This window comes from Budorcas taxicolor, chromosome 21 (assembly GCF_023091745.1).
Source record: "Budorcas taxicolor isolate Tak-1 chromosome 21, Takin1.1, whole genome shotgun sequence".
Lineage (NCBI taxonomy): Eukaryota > Metazoa > Chordata > Mammalia > Artiodactyla > Bovidae > Budorcas > Budorcas taxicolor.
In genome coordinates this window covers 6,275,837-6,301,193 of record NC_068930.1, presented here as the reverse complement: position 1 = coordinate 6,301,193, position 25,357 = coordinate 6,275,837, and the positions used below count along the sequence as shown (strand labels likewise).

The 25,357-nt window shown below is 42.2% G+C and overlaps 1 protein-coding gene across 1 annotated transcript in view; it reads left to right on the top strand.

Moving 5' to 3' along the window:
* The window catches only part of GABRB3 (gamma-aminobutyric acid type A receptor subunit beta3), a 281,743-nt gene that overhangs the window by 186,456 nt on the left and 69,930 nt on the right, over positions 1-25,357 (top strand). Inside the window, exon 4 of the mRNA XM_052659917.1 lies at positions 12,876-13,096. Within this exon, the coding sequence (XP_052515877.1) occupies positions 12,876-13,096 (221 nt within the window). The remainder of the gene's footprint in view (positions 1-12,875; positions 13,097-25,357) is intronic.

Genomic DNA, 25,357 nt, shown 5'->3' with positions numbered 1-25,357 from the left:
TGAGATGGCTGGATGGCATCACGGACTCAATGGACTTGAGTCTGAGTGAATTCCGGGAGTTGGTGATGGACAGGGAGGCCTGGCATGCTGTGATTCATGGGTTTGCAAAGAGTCGGACACGACTGAGTGACTGAACTGAACTGAGATGAGTGCAGTTGTGTGGTAGTGTGAGCATTCTTTGGAATTGTGTTTCTTTGGGATTGAATGAAAACTGACCTTTTCCAGTCCTGTGGTCACTGCTTAATTTTCCAAATGTGCTGGCATATTGAGTGCAGCACTTTCACAGCATCATCTTTTAGCAGTAGGTGCCCAGTATGTTACTGGAGATCAGTGGAGATATAACTCCAAAAGAATGAAGGGATGGAGCCAAAGCAACAACAACATCTGATTGTGGATGGGGCTGGTGATGGAAGCAAGATTTGATGCTGTAAAGAGCAATATTGCATAGGAACCTGGAATGTCAGGTCCATGAATCAAGGCAAATTGGAAGTGTTCAAACAGGAGATGGCAAGTGTGAACACTGACATTCTAGGAATCAGCAAACTAAGATGGACTGGAATGGATGAGTTTAACTCAAATGACCATTTTATCTACTACTGTGGGCAGAAAACCCTTGGAAGAAATGGAGTAGCCATCATGGTCACCAAGAGTCTGAAATGCAGTACTTGGATGCAATCTCAAAAAGACAGAATGATCTCTGTTCGTTTCCAAGGAAACCCATTCAATATCACAGTAATCCAAGTCTATGCCCCAACCAGTAACGCTGACGAAGCTGAAGTTGAACAGTTCTATGAAGACCTACAAGACCTTTTAGAACTAACACTCAGAAAGATGTCCTTTCCATTATAGGGACAGGAATGCCAAAGTAGGAAGTCAAGAAACACCTGGAGTAACAGGCAGATTTGGCCTTGGAGTACAGAATGAAGCAGGGCAAAGGCTAACAGAGTTCTGCCAAGAGAATGCACTGATCATAGCAAACACTCTCCTCCAACAACACAAGAGAAGACTGTACACATGGACATCACCAGATGGTCAACTCTGAAATCAGATTGATTATATCCTTTGCAGCCAAAGATGTAGAAGTTCTTTACAGTCAGCAAAAACAAGACCGGGAGCTGACTGTGGCTCAGATCATGAACTCCTTATTGCCAAATTCAGACTTAAATTGAGGAAAGTGGGGAAAACCACTACCATTCAGGTATGACCTAAGTGAAATCCCTGATGACTATAGAGTGGAAGTGAGAAATAGCTTTAAGGGACTAGAGCTGATAGAATGCCTGATGAACTATGGACAGAGGTTCGTGACATTGTACAGAAGGCAGGGAGCAAGACCATCCCAAAGGAAGAAAAAAAAGAAATGCACACAAAAAGATTTTCTTCCAAGGAGCAAGCATTTTTAAATTTCATGGCTGCAGTCACCATCTGCAGTGATTTTGGAGCCCCAGAAATAAAGTTTGTCACTGTTTCCATTGTTTCCCCATCTGTGTGCTATGAAGTGATGGGACTGGATGACATGATCTTAGTTTTCTGAATGTTGAGTTTTAAGCCAACTTTTTCACTCTCCTCTTTTACTTTCATCAAGAAGCTCTTCAGTTCCTCTTCACTTTTTGCTGTAAGAGTGGTGTCATCTGCACATCTGAGGTTATTGATATTTCTCCTGTTAATGTTGATTCCAGCTTGTGCTTCATCCAGCCCGGCTATTTACATGATGTACTCTGCATATAAATGAAATAAGCAAGGTGACAATGTATAGCCTTGGCGTACTCCTTTTCCTCTTTGGAACCAGTCTCTTGTTCCATGTCTGGTTCTAGCTATTGCTTCTTGCCCTGCATACAGACTTCTCAGGAGGCAGATAAGATCTGGTATCTCTACAACAAATTAGTCAACATATGAAAAAGCAGCAGACTCACAGATATAGAGAACAAACTAGTGGTTGCAAGTGGGGAGAGGGAAGTGGGGAAGGGGCAAGAGAGGGGTAGGAGAATAAGTGGTACAAACTATTATATGTAAAATAAGCATCAAGGACATATTGTACAACACAGGGAATGTAGCCAATATTTTATAACTACAAATGGGGTATAATCTTTCAAATTTGTGAATCACTGTGTTGTGTACTTGAAACATATTATAAATTAACTCTACCTCAAAAAAAAAATTAAAAAGCAGAAACAAAGTGTCATTCCTCTCCTATCTAATTGGAAGCACTTGATTTCTCCCTCTTTGGGCACTATACTTGATTAATTGTATGAAACCCCGCATCATGATTTCTTTCTGGCTACCCAGGCTGTGATTGTAATATCCCAGAGGATGGCTTCATGTAATTCCTTGCAGGGTTCCCCATCCAAATATTTCTGCTGAAATTAATATCAATTCAAAACGCTATCAAGTCAATATTTTCCAGTTATATGAACTATGGTTGTTAGTATTATGATTTGTCTATTAGCAATAACCTAACGAGTTCTGGGTAGAAACCAGAAATAGATGTGATCTCAGAAATGAACAGACGTGCTGTCTAAAATAGCACTTCTTAGAAACTGAAAGTACTATAAAATGTATGGCATCACTAGTCTACCTGTTTTGTCTTTGAGGAGGGAAAATCCAATGTTAAATCCTGCTATACAGATAGATGTGTAAAATCAAAGGACACTTGAATACCCACAGTTTAAGTTTACAGGGGTGAGATTTCTTGGTTTACAATGGAAATATTCATTCTTTACTTTATGATAAATATATGCCCTTCTTGAAGCTTTTTTTTTTTTTTTTTGCCTTGTCTGCTCTCCTGAAGGAATTCAGAGGGACACTCAGTTCTGTAAAGCTGATAATGAGAACTCTATAAGCCATGTAAACCAAGAGATGATTGTGACTACTTCAGGATGTAGAATTGTTAACCTCATGGTCATCTGCAGGCATGGTGCTCAAGCAAGCAAAAAGCACAGGGGCTTGAGAAATGCCACACCGTCAGAACATGGACAGATCCCTCACTTCTCCAGATGTTATATTCTCCCAGTTCGAGTATCCTTCAAACACAGAGGTGTGGAAGGCGCCTTGCACAAGCAGTGTGGCTGTTTCTCACAGCCAGTTCTTGGAGCTCCTTTGGATAGATGAGGAATTTGAGTCATGGCATAGTCTTTATAGTTGGGCTTCCCTGGTGGCTCAGACACTGAAGAATATGCCTGCAGTGCGGGAGTCTTAGGTTCAGTTCTTGGGTTGAGAAGATTCCCTAGAGAAGGAAATGGCAACCCACGCCAGTATTCTTGCCTGGAGAATTCCATGAACAGAGGAACCTGGCAGGCTGCAGGCCAATGGATCGCAAAGAGTTGGACACAAATGAACAACTAACCCTTTCACTTTCATCCTTTTTATAAATCTGTTAATCAAAGATAGTTGCTAGAAAATGAAGCTCTGTATGTGAATATACACATACACATATGTTGCAGACTGTTTGTGTATATATAATGTTCTGAAGAGTTTGGTGTCTTTAATGAGTGTTATTCTAATACTCATTTAAAATAAAGGACAATATGAAACAACTCCTCCTCAGAAGCTCATTCATACAGTGTTTGTGCTGAGTTAGAACATCTGTTCCCATGTGGAGTGTGAGACATCTGGTCATGTCGTATGTTGTTTTGTTTAACCCATAATATATCAGAAGTCTGGTATTGGACTTAGCCTACTCTAGACACCATAGGTAAGCATTCTTCTGGGGTGCAGTTTGGGAGTCCAGATTTCATCCAGAGGTGACTGGTTCATCTTCTAAATATACTTGGCATTTAAGTGGATGAATAAAAATTATAGACTATGAGCCTTTTGGTGGGTGCAGTAGCTATATAAAGACCAGAAAACCTCAGTGCCCTTCCTCTGCATTCACACACCAGCTTCCTCCCAGCTCCAGACTTAGTAGATATCCCTTCAATATATACTTCTTTTGCAATATTGTACACATCTTGGCTCCTTGCGTGTGCCCTTTGTGATGCTAATCACTTCAGAGTGTGTGTCAGGCAGACTTTCCAGATGGGTAAGTGTGCTTAAGACAGTGAAAAGGCAGACTTGAAACTTGGGCATGTTTGAGTTTAAAGTGCCTTCTCTTAGTCACTTTCATTATACTCGATTTGATTTTGTGAATACTGCACCAGATTGTGAGCTACTTTAAGGTACAAATGATGCCCTCCTCATCTCTGGGTCCATAGTACCTAGCAGAGTTCTCGGCCTGTGGTGGATACTGAGTGCAGGGAGGAAGAGAGGGGATCAGGAGGAGGTGTCCTGCTTTATTTTCACAGATCACCGTGTTACCAAACAGGTTCAGATGCTCGCTGCTCAAAAGCCAGTGATTGAGAGGCAAGTGTTGGTATAAAGGAAAGTTGCTTCCATCAGAGAAGCCACTAATCTGGGGAGAAAGTGGACTTATGTTCTGAGACCAATGCCAAAGATTCTGCTCAGCCATGACAATTTTTAAAGAGAAAGAAGGGAAGCAATCTCAGTTAATCTTCATGGTAGGAGGTCAGATTCGTCATCATTTTTCTGCTGTGTGCAGACCTGCTGACTTCTCCGGATCTTCCTTTGGAAGCTTGTCTTGCCCACGCGGTCTGCCTGCAGATTTGCTGAGAGGGAAGCTGGGAATAGAGAGTCCATCATTCTTTAATGACATAGTTCTTCATTCTTACTCCTTTTGAGGAAAGTAATCAACAGGTTAGGCAAGGCATTTTATATATTCAATAGTTAGATTAAATGTCACCAAGTGATCTCATTTTTCTAATTAAGGCCCAAGGAAATCAGAAATGGGCAAACAGGAAAGGGGCCAAAGAGCTGCTTAGACTTGTCAGACATTATTCCATTTCTCTGGGGTTAGGGGCAAAGGTCTGTCTTCTGTAACTTTTTCATGCTGACATAGGGTGGTGTATTCTGAGTGGAAGATACTGAGAAATGTGTCTGTAGCATATCTTTGCTGACAGTTTTAGTTGCCTGCTTATATGTATGAGCTACAGTTATTTTTGATGCCCACAAGGGGATAGATAGATGCTTCCCTTGTAGCTCAGTCAGTAAAGAATCTGCCTGCAGTGTAGGAGACCTGGGTTCAATCCCTGGATCGGGAAGATGCCCTGGAGAAGGAAATAGCAACCCATTCCAGTATTCTTGCCTGGAAAATCCCGTGGACAGAGGAGCCTGGCAGGCTACAGTCCATAGGGTCACAAGATTCGGACATGACTTAGCAACTAAACCACCACCAAGATATAGATTATTATGAGTGCTAACGTTAATACCGTTCTTTGAAGTGCTAGCCATAGACTTAGATTTGCTCAACACGCAGCAGCTTATATCATGGCTAAAGTCTAGTCATCACGCAGTTAGCTTTTCCCTCTGGTGGCAATTATAGTGTCTGTACAGTGACCCAGAAATGTGCCTCAGACACTGAAAGATCCTGTGACTCTATTGTCCTGGTCATGAACTGCTTGAGCCTGCTCTTCTGTTACTCAGGGAGGCCTCGGAGATATCAGTTTTTCCACAGGCCAAAGGCAACGGACATGGAGGGGGCCTTTGTATTATGTTGGTGGGGATGAGGGTGAATGAGGTGGGCTGCAGGGTTTTGCTGGATTGTAACCACATGGATTGAACAAATGGAAACCTAGGTACCAGGAAAGTCTGTTGTGGGAGGGGAGATGGATGCAGTGTTTGATACTCATTTTTTGACCATTGAAAGGAATGGATTAAGATTTTCTAAATAAATTTTGTTTTAAAAAGTGCCAAGATTTCCCCAGCCTAATTTTAGTTGCAGAAATGCCTGCAAAGGAAGCCTCCACCACCGAGGGCTTATGTAAGCTTCTTGAAACAATTTCCTGTCTTCCCTGAGCTAAGAACAACTTACCTGTGAGGTTTTGGTCTCATAAACTTGCTGAACCAGATGCAAATGCAGGTGTCCTGTGGCTTTCACAGCTGCAGTTAAATATTTAAATTTGGCTTGGAGATTGCCTTTCTTTCTCAGGGTTAGTAAATTTTTTCATTTCCTGTGCTGCGGAAATCTAGTCAGTTACCTAATTTCAGAATAATGAGCAATATTTCCACTTTCAAACATGTATTTTTTTCATCTTAATGTGATAAATACCATGAAATTTCCACAAGCAGGAAGAAATGTTGTTTATCTCTTATTACAATTTATTTGAGTGGCTTGAGTTATACACCCAAGGGTTTTATTTTCTTGTTATTTGTTGTTCCTGCTGCTGTTTGTATATTCTCAGGGGATTTTAGAAGGACAGTCACCTATGCACAGATTCTTGGTCCTTGAATGCCTCATATTTAAGAATGCTTGTTCCCAGCCTCCTCAGACTGTATGCCTGCCCCTTTGCCCCTCCCGGCTCCATTCTCTGCTGCCTCAGCACACTGACTCCCAACCATGGGATCATGGGCTGGGCTCGTGTCTTACTCAGAAATTGTGGCTTCTGAGTTTTGTATGAAATGGAATTTTGTAATATGGGGTGAAACCCAGCAACTCTTGTGTCATGTTTTTACAATGAGAAAATATGACACAAATTCTAAACGAATAACTTACTCGTTTATAGAGCCCTACCTAGTAGTATTTGCTGTGAAGAATCCACCTGCAATGCAGGAGACCCTGGTTTGATTCCTGGGTTGGGAGGATCCGCTGGAGAAGGGATAGGCTACCCACTCCAGTATTCTTGAGCTTCCCTTGTGGCTCAGCTGGTAAAGAATCTGCCTGCAATGCAGGAGACCTGGGCTCGAGCCCTGAGTTGGGAAGATCCCCTAGATTAGAGAACAGCTACCTACTCCAATATTCTGGCCTGGAGAATTCCATGGACTGTATAGGCCATGGGGTCACAAAAAGTCGAACATGACTGAACAACTTTGACTTTCACTTCCACTTAGTGAAGGCAGTATAAAGCCTGCAAGGATAGGCCTAGCCTTGGACTTCAGTGTTTCATGCTGTTTGATTTAATACACATATGTAAAAAAAGGAGAGAATGGAGAGGGCCCTGACTTCATTAAGTTATCAAAGGACTTTGTGATCCCTAAGAGAAGCCCTGAGGCATGAATTGCCCTTTAATTGAATGCTTTTGTTTGTAAGATTCTTTATAAGGAGTCTTTGTTTTAAACATAATTCCTCAATATTTTTTCATGCTTATTCCAAGTTCATCATGAGCTTTTTATAACAAAAGGAGAGAAGGGCAGGGGTTGGAGAGAGAGAGATATTGTGGACATTTTATCTTACCTAATTATTTAAAAAATTTTTGTTTGGAAAATTGCTTTACAATTTTGTTTTGGTTTCTGCCATACAACAATATGAATCAGTCATATATATAAATCCCTTCCCTTCTGAACCTCCCTCCTCCCACCATCCCACCCCTCTAGGTCATCACAGAGCACAAGACTGGGCTACATGTGTTATTTAGCAACTTCCCACTAACTATCTATTTTATACATGTATACTATACTATATATGTCAATATATATTTATACTGTATATGTCAATGCTGCTTTCTCAAATCATCCCACCCTCACCTTCCCCTGCTGTGCCCACAAGTCTGTTCTCTACTAGATTCATCAGTACCATTTTTCTAGATTCTATATATATGTGTTAATATGTGATACTTGTGTTTCTCTTTCTGATTTACTTCATTTTGTATAAGAGGTTCTAGGTTCATCTACTTCCCTACAACTGACTCAAATTTGTTCCTTTTTATGGCTAAGTAATATTCTATTCTTAAAATGTACCAAAACTTCCTTATCCATTCATCTGTTGATGGATGTCTAGGCTGCTTTCATGTCCTGGGTATTGTAAATAATGCTGCAGTGAATATTGGGGTACATGTATCTTTTTCAATTATTGTTCCCTCAGGGTATATGCTCAGTAGTGGGATTGCTAGGTCGTATCTTAGATTTATTCCTAGTTTTTTTAAGGAATCTCCATACTGTTCTGTATGGCTGTATCAGTTTACATTCCCACCAACAGTACAGAAGGGTTCCCTATTTTCCACACCCTCTCTAGCACTCATGGTTTGTAGAATTTTGATGAAGGCCTTCTGATTGGGATGATGTGATCTCTTATTACAGTTTTGCATTTGCATTTCTCTAAGGACAAGTGATATTGAGCATCTTTTCATGCTTATTGGCCATCTTTATGTGTTCTTTGGAGAAATGTTTGTTTAGGTCTTCTGCACATTTTTTGACTGGGGTGTTTGTTTTTCTGATATTGAGCTGTATGAGTTGCTTATATATTTTGAAGATTAACCCTTTTTCAGTTGCTTTGTTTGCAGCTATTTTCTCCCATTCTGAGAGTTTTCTTTTCATCTTGTTTATTGTTTCCTTTGCTGTGCAAAAGCTTTTATGTTTTATTAGGTCCTAATTGTTTATTTTTGTTTTTATATCCATTAATCTAGGAGGTAGTTCAGAGAGAATCTTACTGCTATTTATTTACTCAGTGATTTTAATGAGCTGTTGTGTTCGTATGCTCGGTCACTCAATTGTGTCCGACTCTTTGTGGCCCCATGGACTGTAGCCTACCAGGATCCTCTGTCCTGGGAATTTTCCAGGCAAGAATACTGGAGTGAGTGGCCATTCCCTATGCTAGGGTATCTTCCCAACTCAGGGATCAAACCTGAGTCTCTCGTGTCTCCTGCAGTGGCAAGCGGATTCTTTACCACTAGCGCCACCTGGGAAGTCCTGATGAGCTATCATAGTTTGAACCAACTCAAACTGCAAAACTCACATTTATGCATCACACCCTAGAGAGTACCAGTTCTCACTGGCCTGGAGAAATCTGGATGAAGATACACTTGGATTTTCCCCGTCCCCTGTCACTGCCTGTCGTCTCTCCACTAAATCCCATCTCCTAGGAAACCAATGCTTTTAATCAGGGCCTCCCAAGTTCCCAGTGCCAGCCTCAGTCAATGGTTGGACTTGGACCTAAACAGAAAGCTGAGTGCTATCAGGGTGGACTGTACTTGAGTCCACCTCCAGTGCTAAGGTCAAAGACCAAAAGCTTACCTCCCTGCCTCTACCTTATGTTCCCTGAGGAGTCCAGGATGCCCACTTTCCCCCTCGAGCCTGTTGCCATCTAGATCTCCGTGGATTCCTGGAGCTTTTAGTCTCAAGGTCTCTTCTTTTTCTGAGAACAGACTAAAATCCAGTGCTGGCAGACTTGCCAGTCCACACAGATTGCATCTCCTCATGGCTGTGTTCTTTGATCTAGGACAGATTACCCCAAACCCGAAAACCAGCAATTTGCCTGGGACCCCTTGGAGGAAACAGACCTTCACAAGGCCCCTGTCTACAGAGAGCTGTGCTAAGTGTCTGCAGGATGAGGGGCTTTAGTGGTACCATAATTCTTATTATTCCCGTTTGAAAAAAGTTCCCGGAGAAGGAAATGGCCTCCCACTCCAGTGTTCTGGCCTGGAGAATTCCAGACTGTAAAGTCTATGGGGTCACAAAGATTCTGACACGACTGAGCGACTTTCACTCACTTGAAGAAAGCTACTTTACATGGCTGCATCCTCCCCTCTCGGGGACATCTGTGCAGACCTCGCCCACTGGGCTGGTTTCCTTGTGCTGCACGGAACCTCCCCAGAGCTGAGAGGCAGAGCGCCATCCTAGCGGGAGACGGCCTCAACTTCAAATCCCAATTCCCCTGGTTGCTTGTGTAAGTAGGGGTGGGGAGGCAAAGTGTATGAACGCTAAACGTTTCTTTCTTCATAAGGTAATGAGAACAGCAGCAATCCCTGCCTTGTATTTAAATAAGATGATCTCGCATAAGGCCTGGCCCTTGTTGTTGTCAAAACATGTTAGCTGCTGCTGGCAGTGTGAATGGTGTTCCCTAACACCCCTCCCAGGAGTCAGCACCGTGGCCCCACAACCGCGCAAGAGAGCAGAGGGGACTTGTACCTGTGCAGTCACCTCTGCTCTATCCGCCTTTATTCCTTCATCCGCCTCTTCTTTCTCTACAGGTGGATGAGGTAAAGTGCTAACTAGTGTCCCGCTGAAGTCCCAGCCCCCTTGCTTTCCAAGGCACAGCCCATGCTGCAGATTTGCATTGAAGTGCTGCTACTTTTTATCCCTGTGTTTCCTAAGCTCTCCTGTACCTCAGTCCCCTCAAGTCACTCAGCAAACACCCAAGACCAGAGCTGTGCGGTGCTGCTAATGCTGTGGAGAGCAGCAGAGCTCAAAGTTAGACCCTGCTCTGAGCTTGCAGGCTGAATGACAGCTGGGCTCCCAGGGCCAGCTGACACATGGCTGCGCCTCCACCCACATGGCAGCCCACGTGAGCACCAGCTGGAAGGGAGATGGCAGAGCGGTGCTAGACTTCACGACTCGGGCGTGGGATGAGGGCTTAGAAACCAGGGGAGAAACAGATGAAACTCTTCTATTTCAAAAGAAGGCAATTCAGAGAGTTATATTTAAATTGAGAATCCTTTAGCTGCTCCTGCTAATTTACCTCAATCTTGTTATGCCACCAAAACTTTGCATGCTTCACTTAAAATGCATCACCTACATTTACTGATGGGACATGATTGTGAACTTTACAGGTCCATCCGCATCCTGAGGGTCTGCATCAAACCTACTGCTTGTGGCTTGCTAACCAACATCCCTTTTCTCTGTCCGCCCTCATCAGCCCCCAACAGGATCTCCCACTCACTGAGGGCTTTGCTCATCATCCCTGTTACCCACTGAACTCACCATTGCAAAACTGATCTTCCTCACCCACAGCTTGAATTTAAAACATAGATTTTATTATTATTCAGTTATAGAAGACCAATGGATAAGAGACAGCTCTCATTGAAAAGAGAGTTTGTCACCAGCAGACACCAAGAGGAGGGTGCATGTTAAAGCATGAAAAATCAAAAACTAAAAGATGTGGTTGATACACGTCATTATGTCACTTGCTGCTTAGAAACCTTCAGTGTTCATTGGCTTTGGAGCCAGTGTTCGAGTTTTTCCACTTTCTGGTCACTGCTGCAGTCCAGCTTTGTCCACCACTCTATACTTTCCCCCTCTTTCACCCGATGTTCCAGCAAAACTGCACTCCTTGGGGTTTCTCATCAGTTCAGTAAAAGCAACAGTCCTTGTGTGACTTTTCATTCCCCTGCCTCGTGTCTAGCTGACCAAGACTTCAGTACCACCTGCTTTCTGAGAAACTTTAATTGGTGGTGGGACTGTGTGTGTGTGTGTGTGTGTGTGTGTGTGTGTGTGTGTGTGTGTGTATGGGGGCTTCACACAATTAATACCAGGCACAGACCTTTGCCATGGAAGTTAGCAGGAAAAAAATGCCTATTTCTTCACATCCACTCAAATGCTAACTTTCTTTCTAGTTGCAGTAAAGCTTCAATAAAGGGCTTCCCTGGTGGCTCAGACAGTAAAGAATCTGCCTTCAATGCAGGAGAGGTCTGGGTTCGTTCCCTGGGTCAGGAAGATCCCTTGGAGAAGGAAATGGCAACCAACTCCAATATTCTTGCCTAGTTCCACGGACAGAGGAGTCTGGTGGGGTACAGTCCATGGGGCTGCAAAGAGTCCGTCATGACTGAGCGAGTATGAATGGAATAAAAAGATATAACAAAAAGGGCTCCTCAGGCCTTTTGCAATTTTTGCTTCTCCATCTCTGATTTTTTATGGGCCCTCTGGCTTAAACTTTCTTTGTTTGTAGTTGTGAAGCATGTGCTGGTTCTGTCACCTCCTTGTGTGTGACGGCACCTGGAGAGGAGTGTAGGTGTGCTTTGTCCTTCTGGAGGCTCCTCTGCTCCAGCACTCCTGTGGCCAGCAACAGACAGTCAGCGACACGGGCAGCTCTGAGAACTGCCCTGTGAGGTGGTGAGAAGAACTGGATGGGATGTCAGGAGACCCGTGTATGGGAAAGACTCTTCAACTGGTTTGCCATCTGCCCCTCACTGCCTGCACAGTGGATGTGCTCTGCCAATGCAGAGCCCACGTGCTCCTGCCTGTAACAACAGTGATTTCTTCTTCCCTGGCTGGAGAGTTTACTGACTCCTTCAGATTTTCAGATTGGATCCTTCCACGATGCGGTTCAGGATGTCCCAAGACCATGACTGGTTTTTAGACTTGATCACTCTGGACTTGAACAGTGATTGCCAAAAAGAATAAAAATTTAAAAACAGAACTTCCATGCTCAGCCTCTTATTTATCTCCCTCCACCCACTTTCTTATTGCACTAACTACTTTGCAAAACAAAAACATGGAGTCACCTGCCTATTTTGCTGTTAATTTTGTGGGGGTTGCACCTAGTCTAGTGCCTCCTCCCACATCCGGCTTTAGACCTGTTTTCTCTAAGTATCTTCCTCTAGAGGTGACGACAGGGCCCGATTAGTGTGTAGTAATGACCTTGGCACTCGAGAAGGAAAGGGAAATACGACACGTGACGCATAGAGACCTCCTGCAGGTCATCCTGTCCCCAACTGGTGGTTTTTTCTAGAGGATTCCATTTACAGCTGTACAGAGGGTGGAAGGAAGGAGAGAAAGAATCTAAACTGCTGAGAGTTTGTAGCCAGGATTGGCCTGTTGTTGGCTGCTCAGGCATAGGTATGTCTGGTGGGAGGAGGAGGACCTAGGCTAATGTCTGGGTTCCCTGCCAGCACTCTAATTTTATGATGACTTTTTTCTTTTTTTGGCTTTTATTTAGGGTGTCTCTTAAATGCCAATTTGTCTAGTCTGCTTCTTACCTAAATAAAAGAGTGCTTATAGACATGATGTACACCTGTTAAAACCAGTGTTTGCATTTACAAGAAAGCAACCACTGCTTCCTAACCCTGTCCGAAAATAACCCATTTCTCATGGATTCCAACCTGAATTGGGCCAGTTGTGGAGGAAACTTGCCTGTGGTTGAACACAAACTCCATTTTTCTTTTCTTTTTTCCCCCCAGGATTACACCTTGACCATGTATTTTCAACAATACTGGAGAGATAAAAGGCTCGCCTATTCTGGGATCCCTCTCAACCTCACGCTGGACAATCGAGTGGCTGACCAGCTCTGGGTGCCTGACACATATTTCTTAAATGACAAAAAGTCATTTGTGCACGGAGTGACGGTGAAGAACCGCATGATCCGCCTCCACCCTGACGGGACGGTGCTGTACGGGCTCAGGTCTGTCTGCCCTGTGGGCTGGGTTCATGGTTGCATGGCACGTTGGCCTTGAGTTTCACTGGAGTTGATTATATTAAGTGAGGCCATGTCCTCCGATTAATTAAGAGACATCCATGAAACATTCTGTACTCTGAAGAAGAAGAATGTTATAAATCTAAGATTCGGAGCATTACTGTTACTATAAAGCAAGGCTGTTTTTCACTTGCTTGAAAAGTGAATCGAGTTGGTGTAATTGGTCTGTAAGAGCAGATTCCCTCAGGATGGATTTCCCATATCATAACCACAAAGGCCTATAATTAATATCACCTTCATACTTTAGAGGCTTTCAGTAAAGTTTCCTAAAGCCATTTGCAGAGTTTAGAAAAAGATCTATGTGTGCTGACATACAGTATGGTCTCCACAGGGCTTTATGAGGGATATTTATGGGGATGAGTAAATATGAGGCTTCCTGGTGAGAATAACCTCTCGCCAGGTCTTATAATGAAGTCCCATGAATTTGGAAACCAGACTGCTTGCTGTCTGGAACCCTGAGGAGTCCCTGGGCTTCCCGAGTTATGCTGGAAGCCACCAAGCCTTCCCGTGATGTTCCACCACTGCTGGTTGTTAGTAATTTTGACTTCCACTGAGTGGTGCCCTTAGCAATCTGTGTCTCATGTGTTGACTTAGCACTGGTTTTTGTTTTGTTTTAGAGTAAGTATGTCTGCCTCACAGTCAGGAATGGGGCACAAGTGGTTATCTCGGAGCAAAGGTTTATCTCCAAATGTTGTGAATCTTCTTTTAACATTTAATTTACTTATGGCTGCATAGGTCTGTGTTGTGGCGCACAAGCTTAGTAGTTGGAGCTTGTAGGCTCTAGAGCATGAGCTCAGTAGTTGTGGTGCATGGGCCTAGTTGCCCAGCAGCATGTGGGAGCTTAGCTCCCAGGCCAGGGGTTGAACCTGGGCCCCTTGCATTGGCAGGCAGATTCTTAACCACTGGACCACCAGGGAAGTCCCTGTTGTAAATCTTTGACTAAGACTCCAGCAGGGCTAAAGAGTAATCATAATAATGTATATTTAAATCCATACCACTGTGAACTTTAGTGCTTTGGGAAGAGTAAAGGGAATTATTTAACACTGGCTTAATTGGAAAACGTTAAGTGACTTCCTCAAAACACCAGTATATAGAATGAGATTTGGAATTTTAGCAAAAATCAGACTTAACTGTAAGAGAAAAAAGTGGCGCAGGTCAACTAAGCCATGGTGTTACTCTAAAAAGAATCTAGATAATATTTCCTTGGGATATTTTCAGCATTTTGTATTTTTGCCTGAAAGTGAGAGATGTGGTTGAAAAGTTTTGAAATTCTGACAAGTAAAAAAAATCGGTTGTTCAAAAGACTATCCAGACGCCATGTAAGCATAAAATGGTGAGTCACATCCTTCATTTACCTGCCCTCCCTCCCCAAAAACATGGGTAGAAATGTGTGTGTGTGTGAGTGTGTGTGTGCGTGAGAGTGTGTGTGTGTGTGTGTGTGTGTGTGTGTGTGTGTGTGTGTGTGTGTGTGTGTAGTGGGGGCAAAGCATAGGAAGCAGATATCAATGAAAACTAGGCTCAGCCTTCTTGTCTTCTTGCTGCTTGGGTTCTCTCCATTTTTATTTTTATGTTGTTTATTTTCTCACCAGGGTTAGAGTACATTTAGTGTATCTAAGAAGAAAGAGGTTTCACTCTGTTAGGACAGTATCTGAGTCCACTCAGATCGCTTTAACAAACGCCCACAGCAGACAAACTTATTTCTCACTCTCTGGAGGCTGGGAGTTCAAGATCAAGGTGCCAGCAGCTAATGTCCAGGGAAGGCCTGCATCTTCATTCATGCCAGGAACTTTCTCACTGTATCTGCACCTGATGGAAGTGCTGTGGGGTCTCCTTTATTAGAACACCAATCCCATTCATGGGGCTCTACCCTCATGAACTAAGCCTTCACGTTCTGGTACCACTTTGGGGTTCAAATATGAATTTGAAGGAACATAAACATTTGGACCATAGCAGACAAGATGATACAATATGAATGAAAGAACTGTAATTAATTTCCAAACTCCATTTGAAAGTGTTGGAATTCACACCATAAAACCGGCAAGAATAAGAAAACCCAAGAGATTAAAATTATGTAACAGCTAATACTCTGACTGTAAGTTTTAATATAGAATTTAAATAATAATGCAATAATAAGCTATGGGATCCTTTTAATAGTAAACTTTTTACAGTTACCTAGAAAAACTCTCTGGTGAAATTTACTCCAGCTGAGCTATTTAAAATCCTAAAAGATGATGCTGTTAAAGTGCTGCACTCAATATGTCAGCAAATTTGGAAAACTCAGCAGTGGCCACAGAAATGGAAAAGGCCAGTTTTCATTCAATCCCAAAGAAGAGCAATGCTAAAGAATGTTCAAACTACTGAACAATTGTACTCATTTCACATGCTAGTCAGGTTATGCTCAAAATCCTTCAAGCTAGGCTTCAGCAGTACATGAAACAAGAACTTCCAGATATACAAGCTGGGTTTAGAAAAGGCAGAGGAACCAGAGGTCAAATTGCAAACATTTGTTGTATCATAGAGAAAGCAAGGGAACTCCAGAGAAACATCTGTTTTCTCTGACTACATGAAAGCCTTTGACCGTATGGATCACAACAAACTGTGGAAAACTCTTAAAGAGATGGGAATACCAGACTACCTTACCTGTCCTCTGAAAAACCTGCATATGTGTCAGGAATCAACAGTTAGAATCTTACATGGAACAACTGACTGGTTCAAAATTGGGAAAGGAGTAAGACAAAGCTGTATATTGTCACCCTTTTTGTTTAATTTATATGCAGAGGCATCCCAGGTGGCACTAGTAAAGAACCTGCCTGCCATTGCAGGAAACATAAGAGACGTGGGTTTGATCCCTGGGTCAGGAAGATCACCTGAGTAGGAAATTGCAACCCACTCCAGTTTTATTGCATGGGGAATCCCATGGACAGAGAAGCCTGGCAGGCTATAGTCCATGGGGTCACAAAGAGTTGGACATGACTGAAGTGACTCAGCATAGAAGCATGCAGAGTACATCATGTGAAATGCCAGGCTGGATGAAGCCAAGCTGGAATCAAGATTGCCAGGAGAAATACCAACAACCTCAGATATGCAGATGACACCACTCTTGTGGCAGAAAGTGAAGAGGAACTAAAGAGCCTCTTGATGAGAGTGAAAGAGGAGAGTGAAAAATCTGGCTTGAAACTCAACGTTCAGAAAACTAAGATCATGGCATCTGTCCCATCACTTCATGGCAAATAGATGGGCAGAAAGTGGAAACTGTGACAGATTTTATTTTCTTGGGCTCCAAAATCACTTCAGATGGTGACTGCAGCCATGAAATTAAAAGACGCTTGCTCCTTGGAAGAAAAGCTATGACCAACCTAGACAGCATATTGAAAAGCAGAGACATCACTTTACCGACAAAGGTCTGTCTAGTCAAAGCTATGGTTTTTCCAATAGTCACGTATGGATGGATGTGAGAGTTGGCCATAAAGAGTGCATTCTTTGCTGAGTGCCAAAAAATTGGTGCTTTTGAACTGTGGTGCTGGAGAATACTCTTGAGAGTTCCTTGGACTGCAAGATCAAACCAGTCAATCCCAATGGATATCAAGCCTGAATATTCATTGGAACGACTCATGCTGAAGTTGAAGTTCCAATATTTTGGCAGCCTGATGCAAAGTGCCAGCTCATTGGGAAAGACTCTGATGCTGGGAAAGATTGAAGGCAAAAGGAGAAGAGGGTAGCAGAGAATGAGATTGTTAGATAGCATCCATCTAACTGACTGACTAACTGACTCAAATGGACAGGAATTTGAGCAAACTCTGGGAGATAGTGAAGGACAAGGAAGCCTGGAGTGCTGCAGAACGTGGGGTATCAAAGAGTTGGACAGGACTTCAGGACTAAACAAGAACAGCGAAAGTGAAATTTATATTCGTTGCACATCTCAAATAGCCTCTTAAATCAGTAAATGGATTTCCAAATCATAGCTGATTTTATGCAAATGGGCTTTACAGGGGGCTCAGTGTTCACGAATCTGCCTGCCGAGCAGGAGATATGGGTTGAATTCCTGAATCTTCCTGAGTCAGGAAGATCCCCTGGAGAAGAAAAGAGCAACCCACACCAGTGTTCTTGTCAGGGAAATCCCATGGACAGAGGAACCTCGTGGGCTACAGTCCATGGGATCACAGAGTCGGACACGACTTAGCAGCTGAAGAACGACAGTAGATGTTAACATGGACTACCCTGCTGGCACAGTGGAATGAATCCGCCTGCAATGCAAGAGATGTGGGCTCTCTTCTTGGGTTGGGAACATCCCCTGGAGAAGGAAATAGCAACCCCCTCCAATATTCTTGCCTGGGAAAACCCATGGACAGAGGAGCCTATTGGTCTTCAGTCCTTGGGGTCACAAAAGAGTCGGACATGACTTCGTGACTCAGTAACAACAGATGTCAATATAGCCCCTAGATATTTATTTAGAATCTCATATTTTTTAAACAGTTCTTACATGTGGAGCTATACAGGCTGTCAGAAAGGAGATTAAATAACAGATCATTTTCCACATGTGTTTATCGGCTATAATGTGCCATCTAAATTCCTTTGAAATTGGCTAATCTAGAAATTTCTGCCTTCAGTTTAAAAAAACTCACATAGCAATATAAGTTAATTTGAATTTGAAATAATTTGAATTTTTGGACAGTAGGTATATTAGTGCTTGAAAATACTGATAATTTTATTAAAGTCATCTAGATATATATTCTGTTATTCTGTGTGAACTGAAGTACAATTTATATATTCCACAAGATATTCTGAGGCACACTATATGTATTGTATATTTTGATAACATAGTATGAGTGTCACCCTCCATCCTCCCCTTGGTAGGGTTTCCTGTCTTTCCTCTCTTCTCTTTTTACTGTTGTACTTTCTGGATCATGTTGGTGATAAGACAAGAAAAAGATGGCCAGTGTTTGTATCCTTTTAGCAAATAGGTCTACCAGTGCCTGGTCCTGGAGGGGGTCTGGTGCAGCTGAGAACTTGAGTAGATTAAACCCACAAGGAGGTTCATGGAGCACTGGGCTTATCAGTCTCCTGCTTGTAAAATACTGCTCATGAAGGCTCAACCCAACAGAGATTACTTTCCTACTGGCTGTGTCCTAAGAAGCTAGTTGACCTGACTGTGTCCCTGGAACCTTAAGGTTGAGTTCTTCTTTCCTTTGGAGACTGGGATTGGCCTTCACCTCGAGTATCCTGCAGTTGCTCAAGCTGGTAGGTTAGTCATCATTTAGCTCCTCTGGGCTCCTTTTCCCAGATGTGTCTGGCCATCACAGCAGAAGATCATCGAGGGCTTTTGCTTTATCCAGAGCAGAAGAGGATCTCTGGCTGGGGATGAGCGCTCCATGATGTGGGTCTGTACGTCATCTCAGACTTATTCTGGGAAGTCATTAATCCATTACCCTAATGACTCTGCAGAAGTAGTCAGTCACAAAGATGCTGGCAGGCAACCACATTCATGTAATGATAAACGCTGTTTTAAATCATGAACTCCTTTTCAATGACTCTTACAACCCCTATGTATGAAACTTGGCCTGATACTACCTTGAGATTACCTGCTTGGCTCAGCTAAATGAGACAGTGAACCAAACCTCTGGTACTTATCACATCACTGGATGGGGTAAGGGAATGCTCTGAATAGGGCATACATGCCATCTTAAAATAAGACTTGGGCTGTTGGAAAATTTCCTTTGAGGAGCCAAACCTTTTTTAGGAACTGGGAAGATCTTGGCTGCTAAGAGGCTCACTAGGCTTGATCCTGTTCTTAAGACAATCTTTCTGTTTCCTTTGGTGCCAGGCTGAAGTTTTCTTGCTGTCTGTCCCTCTCCCATCTTCCCGTCTTCTTTTTCAAATCAACCAATCACCTTATGACACTGAATATCATACCTGCCCCACTGAGAGTACTTTGTAATGTGATCTTTTATTCAGGCCTTGAATTTTGTGTCTTTGGGCCTTTTATCCTGATGCTAGGAGTTGGTAATGATTTCATAAAATAGTACTTGACTTTCTCTGAAAAGATCCTGGGAGTCTGAGGTTGAGTCATCTTCATCAAAACAATGTAGCCATGTTGTGCCTGAGAAGCTTACTGCAAAATTTATTGCAAAATATCTTGTGAAATTCCTACTTGCTGTTGAATATGACTTGAAATTGTTAAAGTTGACATTCCCATACTTAGAAAGTTCATGCAGTGTTAAAATGAACCTAGAACTTATTTCAGGAGATTCAAATTAAGTCATCTAACTGGTTTGACTGCTATCTTTTTCCAAAACTGCATTTTATAGGGTGGTTCTGGCCAAACACCTTTTTCTCCCAGGAAAGCTGTAAGCCCACACAATTAATAACTTCCCTGGTGGCTCATATGGTAATGAATCTGCCTACGATGCAGGAGACCCAGGTTCGATCCCTGGGTTGGGAAGATCGCTTGGAGAAGGGAATGGCAGCCCACTCCAGTCTTCTTGGCTTGGAGAATCACATGGACAGAGGAGCCTGGCTGGCTACAGGCTGTAGTGTTGTAGTGTTAAAGTCAGACAGGACTGAGTGAATCATGCTTTCACTTTCACAGAATTCATAAGGCTCATATGATTGGAGTGCCGGTGTGTTTAACTCCCAAACTCTTATTTAGTCATTGCCTCCAAATTACTTTTAGCTAAGTAAGAAACATATTGATAAATTGCTTTCCAAGAGGGATTATGATAATCTTTACTCCCACCAATAACCAATTACATGCTAGCTTTAGGGTTGTAACACCTGCTTTGAACTTCATCATTTTTTAGGCTACTGTAAATAATCTATCAATATATTTACTTCATCCTTTGAGGATGGAGAAAATCACCTGTCTGTCTTTAAATCTGGGCTCGTAAAATCATCTGTTCTCCCTAATCATGTTAATTCTTTCCCTGTTTTTAAGAATGCTTTCATACCTTCACTTCAGGCATCACTCCTCATTCACATTTGATGATGTTACCTTATACTTTAATTAAAAACACAGAAATGTCTTCATCTTGCCATTTACAAAGGGGCCATCCCACATGCCTGCTACTCATTCTTTGCTTCTCTCAAAGTGGAAAGTGGGTCCCTGAGCATTTCAGGAGTCACCTTCACCTTGGCATCCTCTCCCTACTAGAGGGTTTGGCTCCTGCAGTCCTAACTGCTCTCGTTTTACAACTGTCCTTCTCTCTCATCATGCTTCCAGTGTGCACACTTTCCTTCTACTCTTCAGAAATAGTCAAGGATGTCCCTGTTTTAGGGCCTTGGCACATGCTTTTTTCTTGATGCAATACGCTGTTTCTAGATATTCATGTTTTTAGCATCACAGTGTAAATATATTATTGAAGGCAGTTCACCTGGTCCTGCTCTGGTCACCTATTCGTTTTTTATTACACCCTCTTGTTTTGCTTTATTTTTATCATAGCACTTAGCTATATCTGACTTGAACTTGTCATTTTATTGCATTTCTAATTCATTGACTCTGTTCCTATTCCTGATGGTGGGGAAACCACCATTAGAATATAAATTCTTTGAGAAAAGAACCTATTTCTTATTATTACATCCCAAAATCTAGAGTAGGAAAAAAGGATTAAGTTTAATTCCAATTATTCTTTCTGAGTACTTTATTTTTATATTTTCTATTTAGATTCTTAATCTATCAGAATTTATCTTGGTGTACGATGTGAGGCAGCTGTCTAGTGTTTTTTCTTCTAAAATGGTTGGTTAGCTATCTTTCGCAGTACCTACCATTTTTTTCTTCCACATGAGCTTTAGGATCATTTGCATTCTCAAAATTTATAAAAATACAATGTGAAATGTCAGTTGGAATTATGCTCATAAATATGACTTTGAGAAGACCAAATGCTGAATGGTGGTCAGTCTTTCCTTCATACCTGTGGCACGTCTGTGTTCATGCATGCTTTCAGTCATGGCTTTTGGTAAAATTTTGTCATTTTATTCATAGACAATCACATTTCTTTCTAAGACTTTTCCTGTTTCTGTAAGTGTGGAGCTGTTAGATATGGGACCATTTTTACATTATCTTTGTAACTTTCATTGGTATGTGGGGAAGCTATTCATCTGTTTGTTTATGGCTGTTCTTTGCTGATACATTTGTCCATCGTCATATCTAGCCAGGCTAATCTCTTACTATGTCTAATTATTTAGCAAATATTCTTGAGGATTTTAGGCTTATAATCATATTGCTTATAATGGGCTTTTAATCTTCATTTTTATTGGTTTTATTCATGTTTCTGTTTTATTTCATTGGTTTCAACTTCCAGAAAATGAAAAACAATTGAGGATAACAGTGTGCAGCATTCCCTGGTTCTTTGTTATAGTAGGAGTGCTTCTTGCCAATCATCAGGAAGGATGACTTGCACTCTCAGTATAATGTAACTGTAACTCATTCTTTTACTTCCATTAAATACATACTCTCATTTTCTGGGAACTATGTCATGAATTGAATAACAAATATCACCAATTTATGGAATTTATTTTCAGCAGCTAATTATAAATCAGATGACTGACCCTACATGGTGTTTTTACATATTAGAAATAAGAAGAGACGTGGTTAATTCAATTTCTAGATATATGATCATTTTCCATTTTTTAGCCTATACCTGTGATGTATAATTTCCTACTGTGATCTATCCTTGAATTCCTGAGATAAATCCTATTTTATTATGGTGGGCAATACACTTAAGAAATTATTAAGTTTGCTTGGCTTATGCTTAATTGATAATTTTTTTAAAAATCTGTTGACAGCCGGTTTATTGGTGTAAATATATCTTGTGATCTAGCCAGTATGGTTTTGTTTGTCCCCCACTATCCCCCTAAACACTGTTACGTGAGGTATGAAGTTTTGATTTTTCGGCCACAGGCATGTGGGAATCTAGCCCCCCCCACCCCCCCGCAACCAGGGATGGAGCCCCCACCCTCTGCATTGAAAGGTGGTCTTAACAACTGGAACAGTAGGGAAGTCTTGTGCCACTGTTTTAAGAATAGTCTTTTCCCATCTTTTTGTTATACAGGACTTCTTAGTTTAATATTAAATGCAGACTTAGAATTAATATCTTCCCTTGCATGGCCCAGCCCCATTTTAGGCTGGAAGCCTATCATGGCAAAGGAAGGATGGTTGATTTCTCGGCATCTGTGCCTCTGCTTCTCCTCTGTCCCCTCCCAGCCTGTCTTGATGGCCTATATATTACCTCCTCTGGTTTTGAAGGTTTATTTGGGGGCAGGCGTGTAGGGAAAATAAATAAGAAAAATGTTACTGGAACTGTACTGTTTTCTCTTGGTTTCATGCTCTTTGGACCGAGAGCATATGGGGAATTGGCTCTGTTCAGAGCTTTACTCCAGGAGGCCCCTTGACCAGCACTGGGGGTGGGGAGACTGAGCACAGGATATGTTTCCATTCTATGGAGTCCCTTGGAAAAAATTCCTTAGTTCTAGGGCTCTGTCCTTCATGGACACCTTCCATCTCTCCACCCATCCATGCAGCCCTGGTATATAGGATTCAGGAGCGCTGCAGGTCCTCCCTTTTCCTGTGGAGCCCCTGTGTGAGCCCCAGGAATCTGCCTGCTTTCCTCATATAATATCCAAGCCCTGTTCGGTTTCCACTATCCCACCACCCGCATTCCAGGTGTGCCACATCCACCGTTCCTTCTAGAGATCAGCTGGAAGATACTGATCTCTCTTAGGGAGGGCTGGAAACTCTACCAAGAAATCTATCCCCAACTTAGCTCCCTCTCCTCATTACTCTGATCTCTATTAACAATCATAACTTGAACAAAGATTCCAAGAACCATGAACCAATTCAGTGAAATTCAGTAGTAAATTATCCAATGGTTAGGTGATCATGTTGGGTCTTCTCACACATTTCTCATATATATCATGTAGATTCTATTAAATATATTAATACATTAGATCTCTTTGTGTTTTGACATAATATCAATCAAGAAGATTTCTCTGTATTTATATGTTCTGTAATAAATTGTATCATATTTAAATCTCTGTTCATAAAATGAGTTGATGTTCCTGTAAGTATTTTAAAATTTACCTGTAGACATATACAGTTGACCTTTGAACAATGTGGGGGGTTTGATGCACTGATCTTCCACACAGTTGAAAATCCACATATAACTTTTTAGTCATCCCTCCATATCCTTGGTTAAGCTTCTGCAAAATCAACCAGCTGTGGATTGTTCAGTATGATAGTGTATGTTTATTGAAAAAATTCTGCATCTAAGTGGACCTGTGTATTTCAAATCCATATTGTTCAGGGTCAACTGTACTACACATAAAATGTTTTTATAGATGCGTGGTACTTTGAATAGCCTCTTGAATGTCATTTTCCACCCTGGCACACATGGCTTTAATTTCTGTTATACTTACAGGTATCTGTAGATTCTCTAGATTTTCTTCTTACATCAGTCTTAAAAATTCATGTTTTTTAGAAATATATCCTTTTTATTTAGACATTTAATTCATTAACATGCACATATGCATTACCTTCTAGAATATATTGTTACATTCCCTTCTTCATTTATAATTATGTTCAGTAGCATCAAGAAATATTTATCAATTATATATATGTGTGTATATATATACATTTTAAAGAGCTAGCCTTTAATCTTTCATCATAATTCTGTTCATTAATTTATGCTTTACCTTTGTAAACATCCTCCTCCTCCTATTGCTTTTAAAGCTCTCTTTATTGAGGAGTGATGTCAGCAAAGTGGCAGACTAAGAAACTCCAAGTTTTTATTTCTCCACAGAAACATCAAAAAAACAAGCAGAAGCTATCTGAACCAACTTTGTAGGAGCTCCAGAATATATTCCTGGAATATATTCCAGGGCTTATAGCAACCAGCCAAATGCCAAATTTGCCAAAGGACTGAAGCAAACTCCAAACACAGAGATGAAAAGAGGCAGGTATTATTCATAAAGACTTCAACATGTCTACAAACCCATAGATGTTTAAGGCAAGAGATACGGAGTGGAAATATAGCGTAGACCAGCTGAGGCCCAAAGGAGAAGCAGGGATGAGACACTTTGGAAAATTAGGTCATTCAAAAAGCAGCCATTACAGAGTCAGGATCAAGACGGCAGAAAAGTTCACCTCCCTCCATAGAAACATTGAAAATACACCTGTAAGTGAAACAATTCAAACAAAGTAGCTACTGAGTACCAACAGAAGACCTCAGGCATCTGAAAAGGCAAGAAAACCTCCATGTAACTGGGTAGGACAAAAGGAAAAGGAAAAAGAAGGAATCAGGATGGGGCCTGTGCCCAGGGGAGGGATCTGTGAAGGAGGAAAATTTTCTACATCTTGGGAAGGCGCCTCACCATCGGAGAAAGTGCACTGGATGGAGAGGGAGTTTTGGTGCCTAAAAAGGGGGAGAGCAGCAAAGGGCCTGTGGAAGGCAAAATGCAGAGTAACCTGCACAGAGGATTAGCGCTACCATTCTGCATTCCTCAACCTGAGACACTTTGTTGGTGAGAGTGGGGGCCGGTTGCTGAAGCTCAGACTCCAAAGCTCAGTCACAGCGAGAAGACCAGGGTTAGCTGAGGAAACAGCCTGAAAAGTTCAAGAGTTAGGATGTGGCAGCTGAGGGTGTACTAAGAAGGTACCTGGGCTTCCAGAGAAAAAAGGCACAATTTGGGGAGGCATATGAGGAGAGAGGTGGGATCACCATAAGAACTTCTTTCCCTGTGAGTACTCCTAGACAACAGGAAACCACCACCTACAGGAACTCCAGAGGTGGGCAGGAGTTGCCACCACCACCTTGCACTCCAGAGGTGGCTACACTGGATACACTGGCTGTATCTTCCAGACCCATAGGCAGAGGCCTGGTCCTGACCCTGCTGTTCTGAAAGGGTGCAGACAGCTTCTCCTACTAGGAATCCTGCCAATGGGGCATGGAACCCACCCCTTGCTGACCTGGAAGGGTGCAGACAGCTTCCTCCACTAGGAATCCTGCCAGTGGGTCATGGAACCCACCCCTTGCTGACCTGGGAGGGTGTGGACAGGTACGGCTACTAGGAGCTCCAACAGCAGGTCCCAAGACCTATCCGCACTGTCCTAGGAGGGCAAGGATAGCGTCTGTGACTGGAAAATCCACGAGAAGGTGCCAGGAAACTGTTCCACTGTCCCAAGAGGACACAGATAATTGC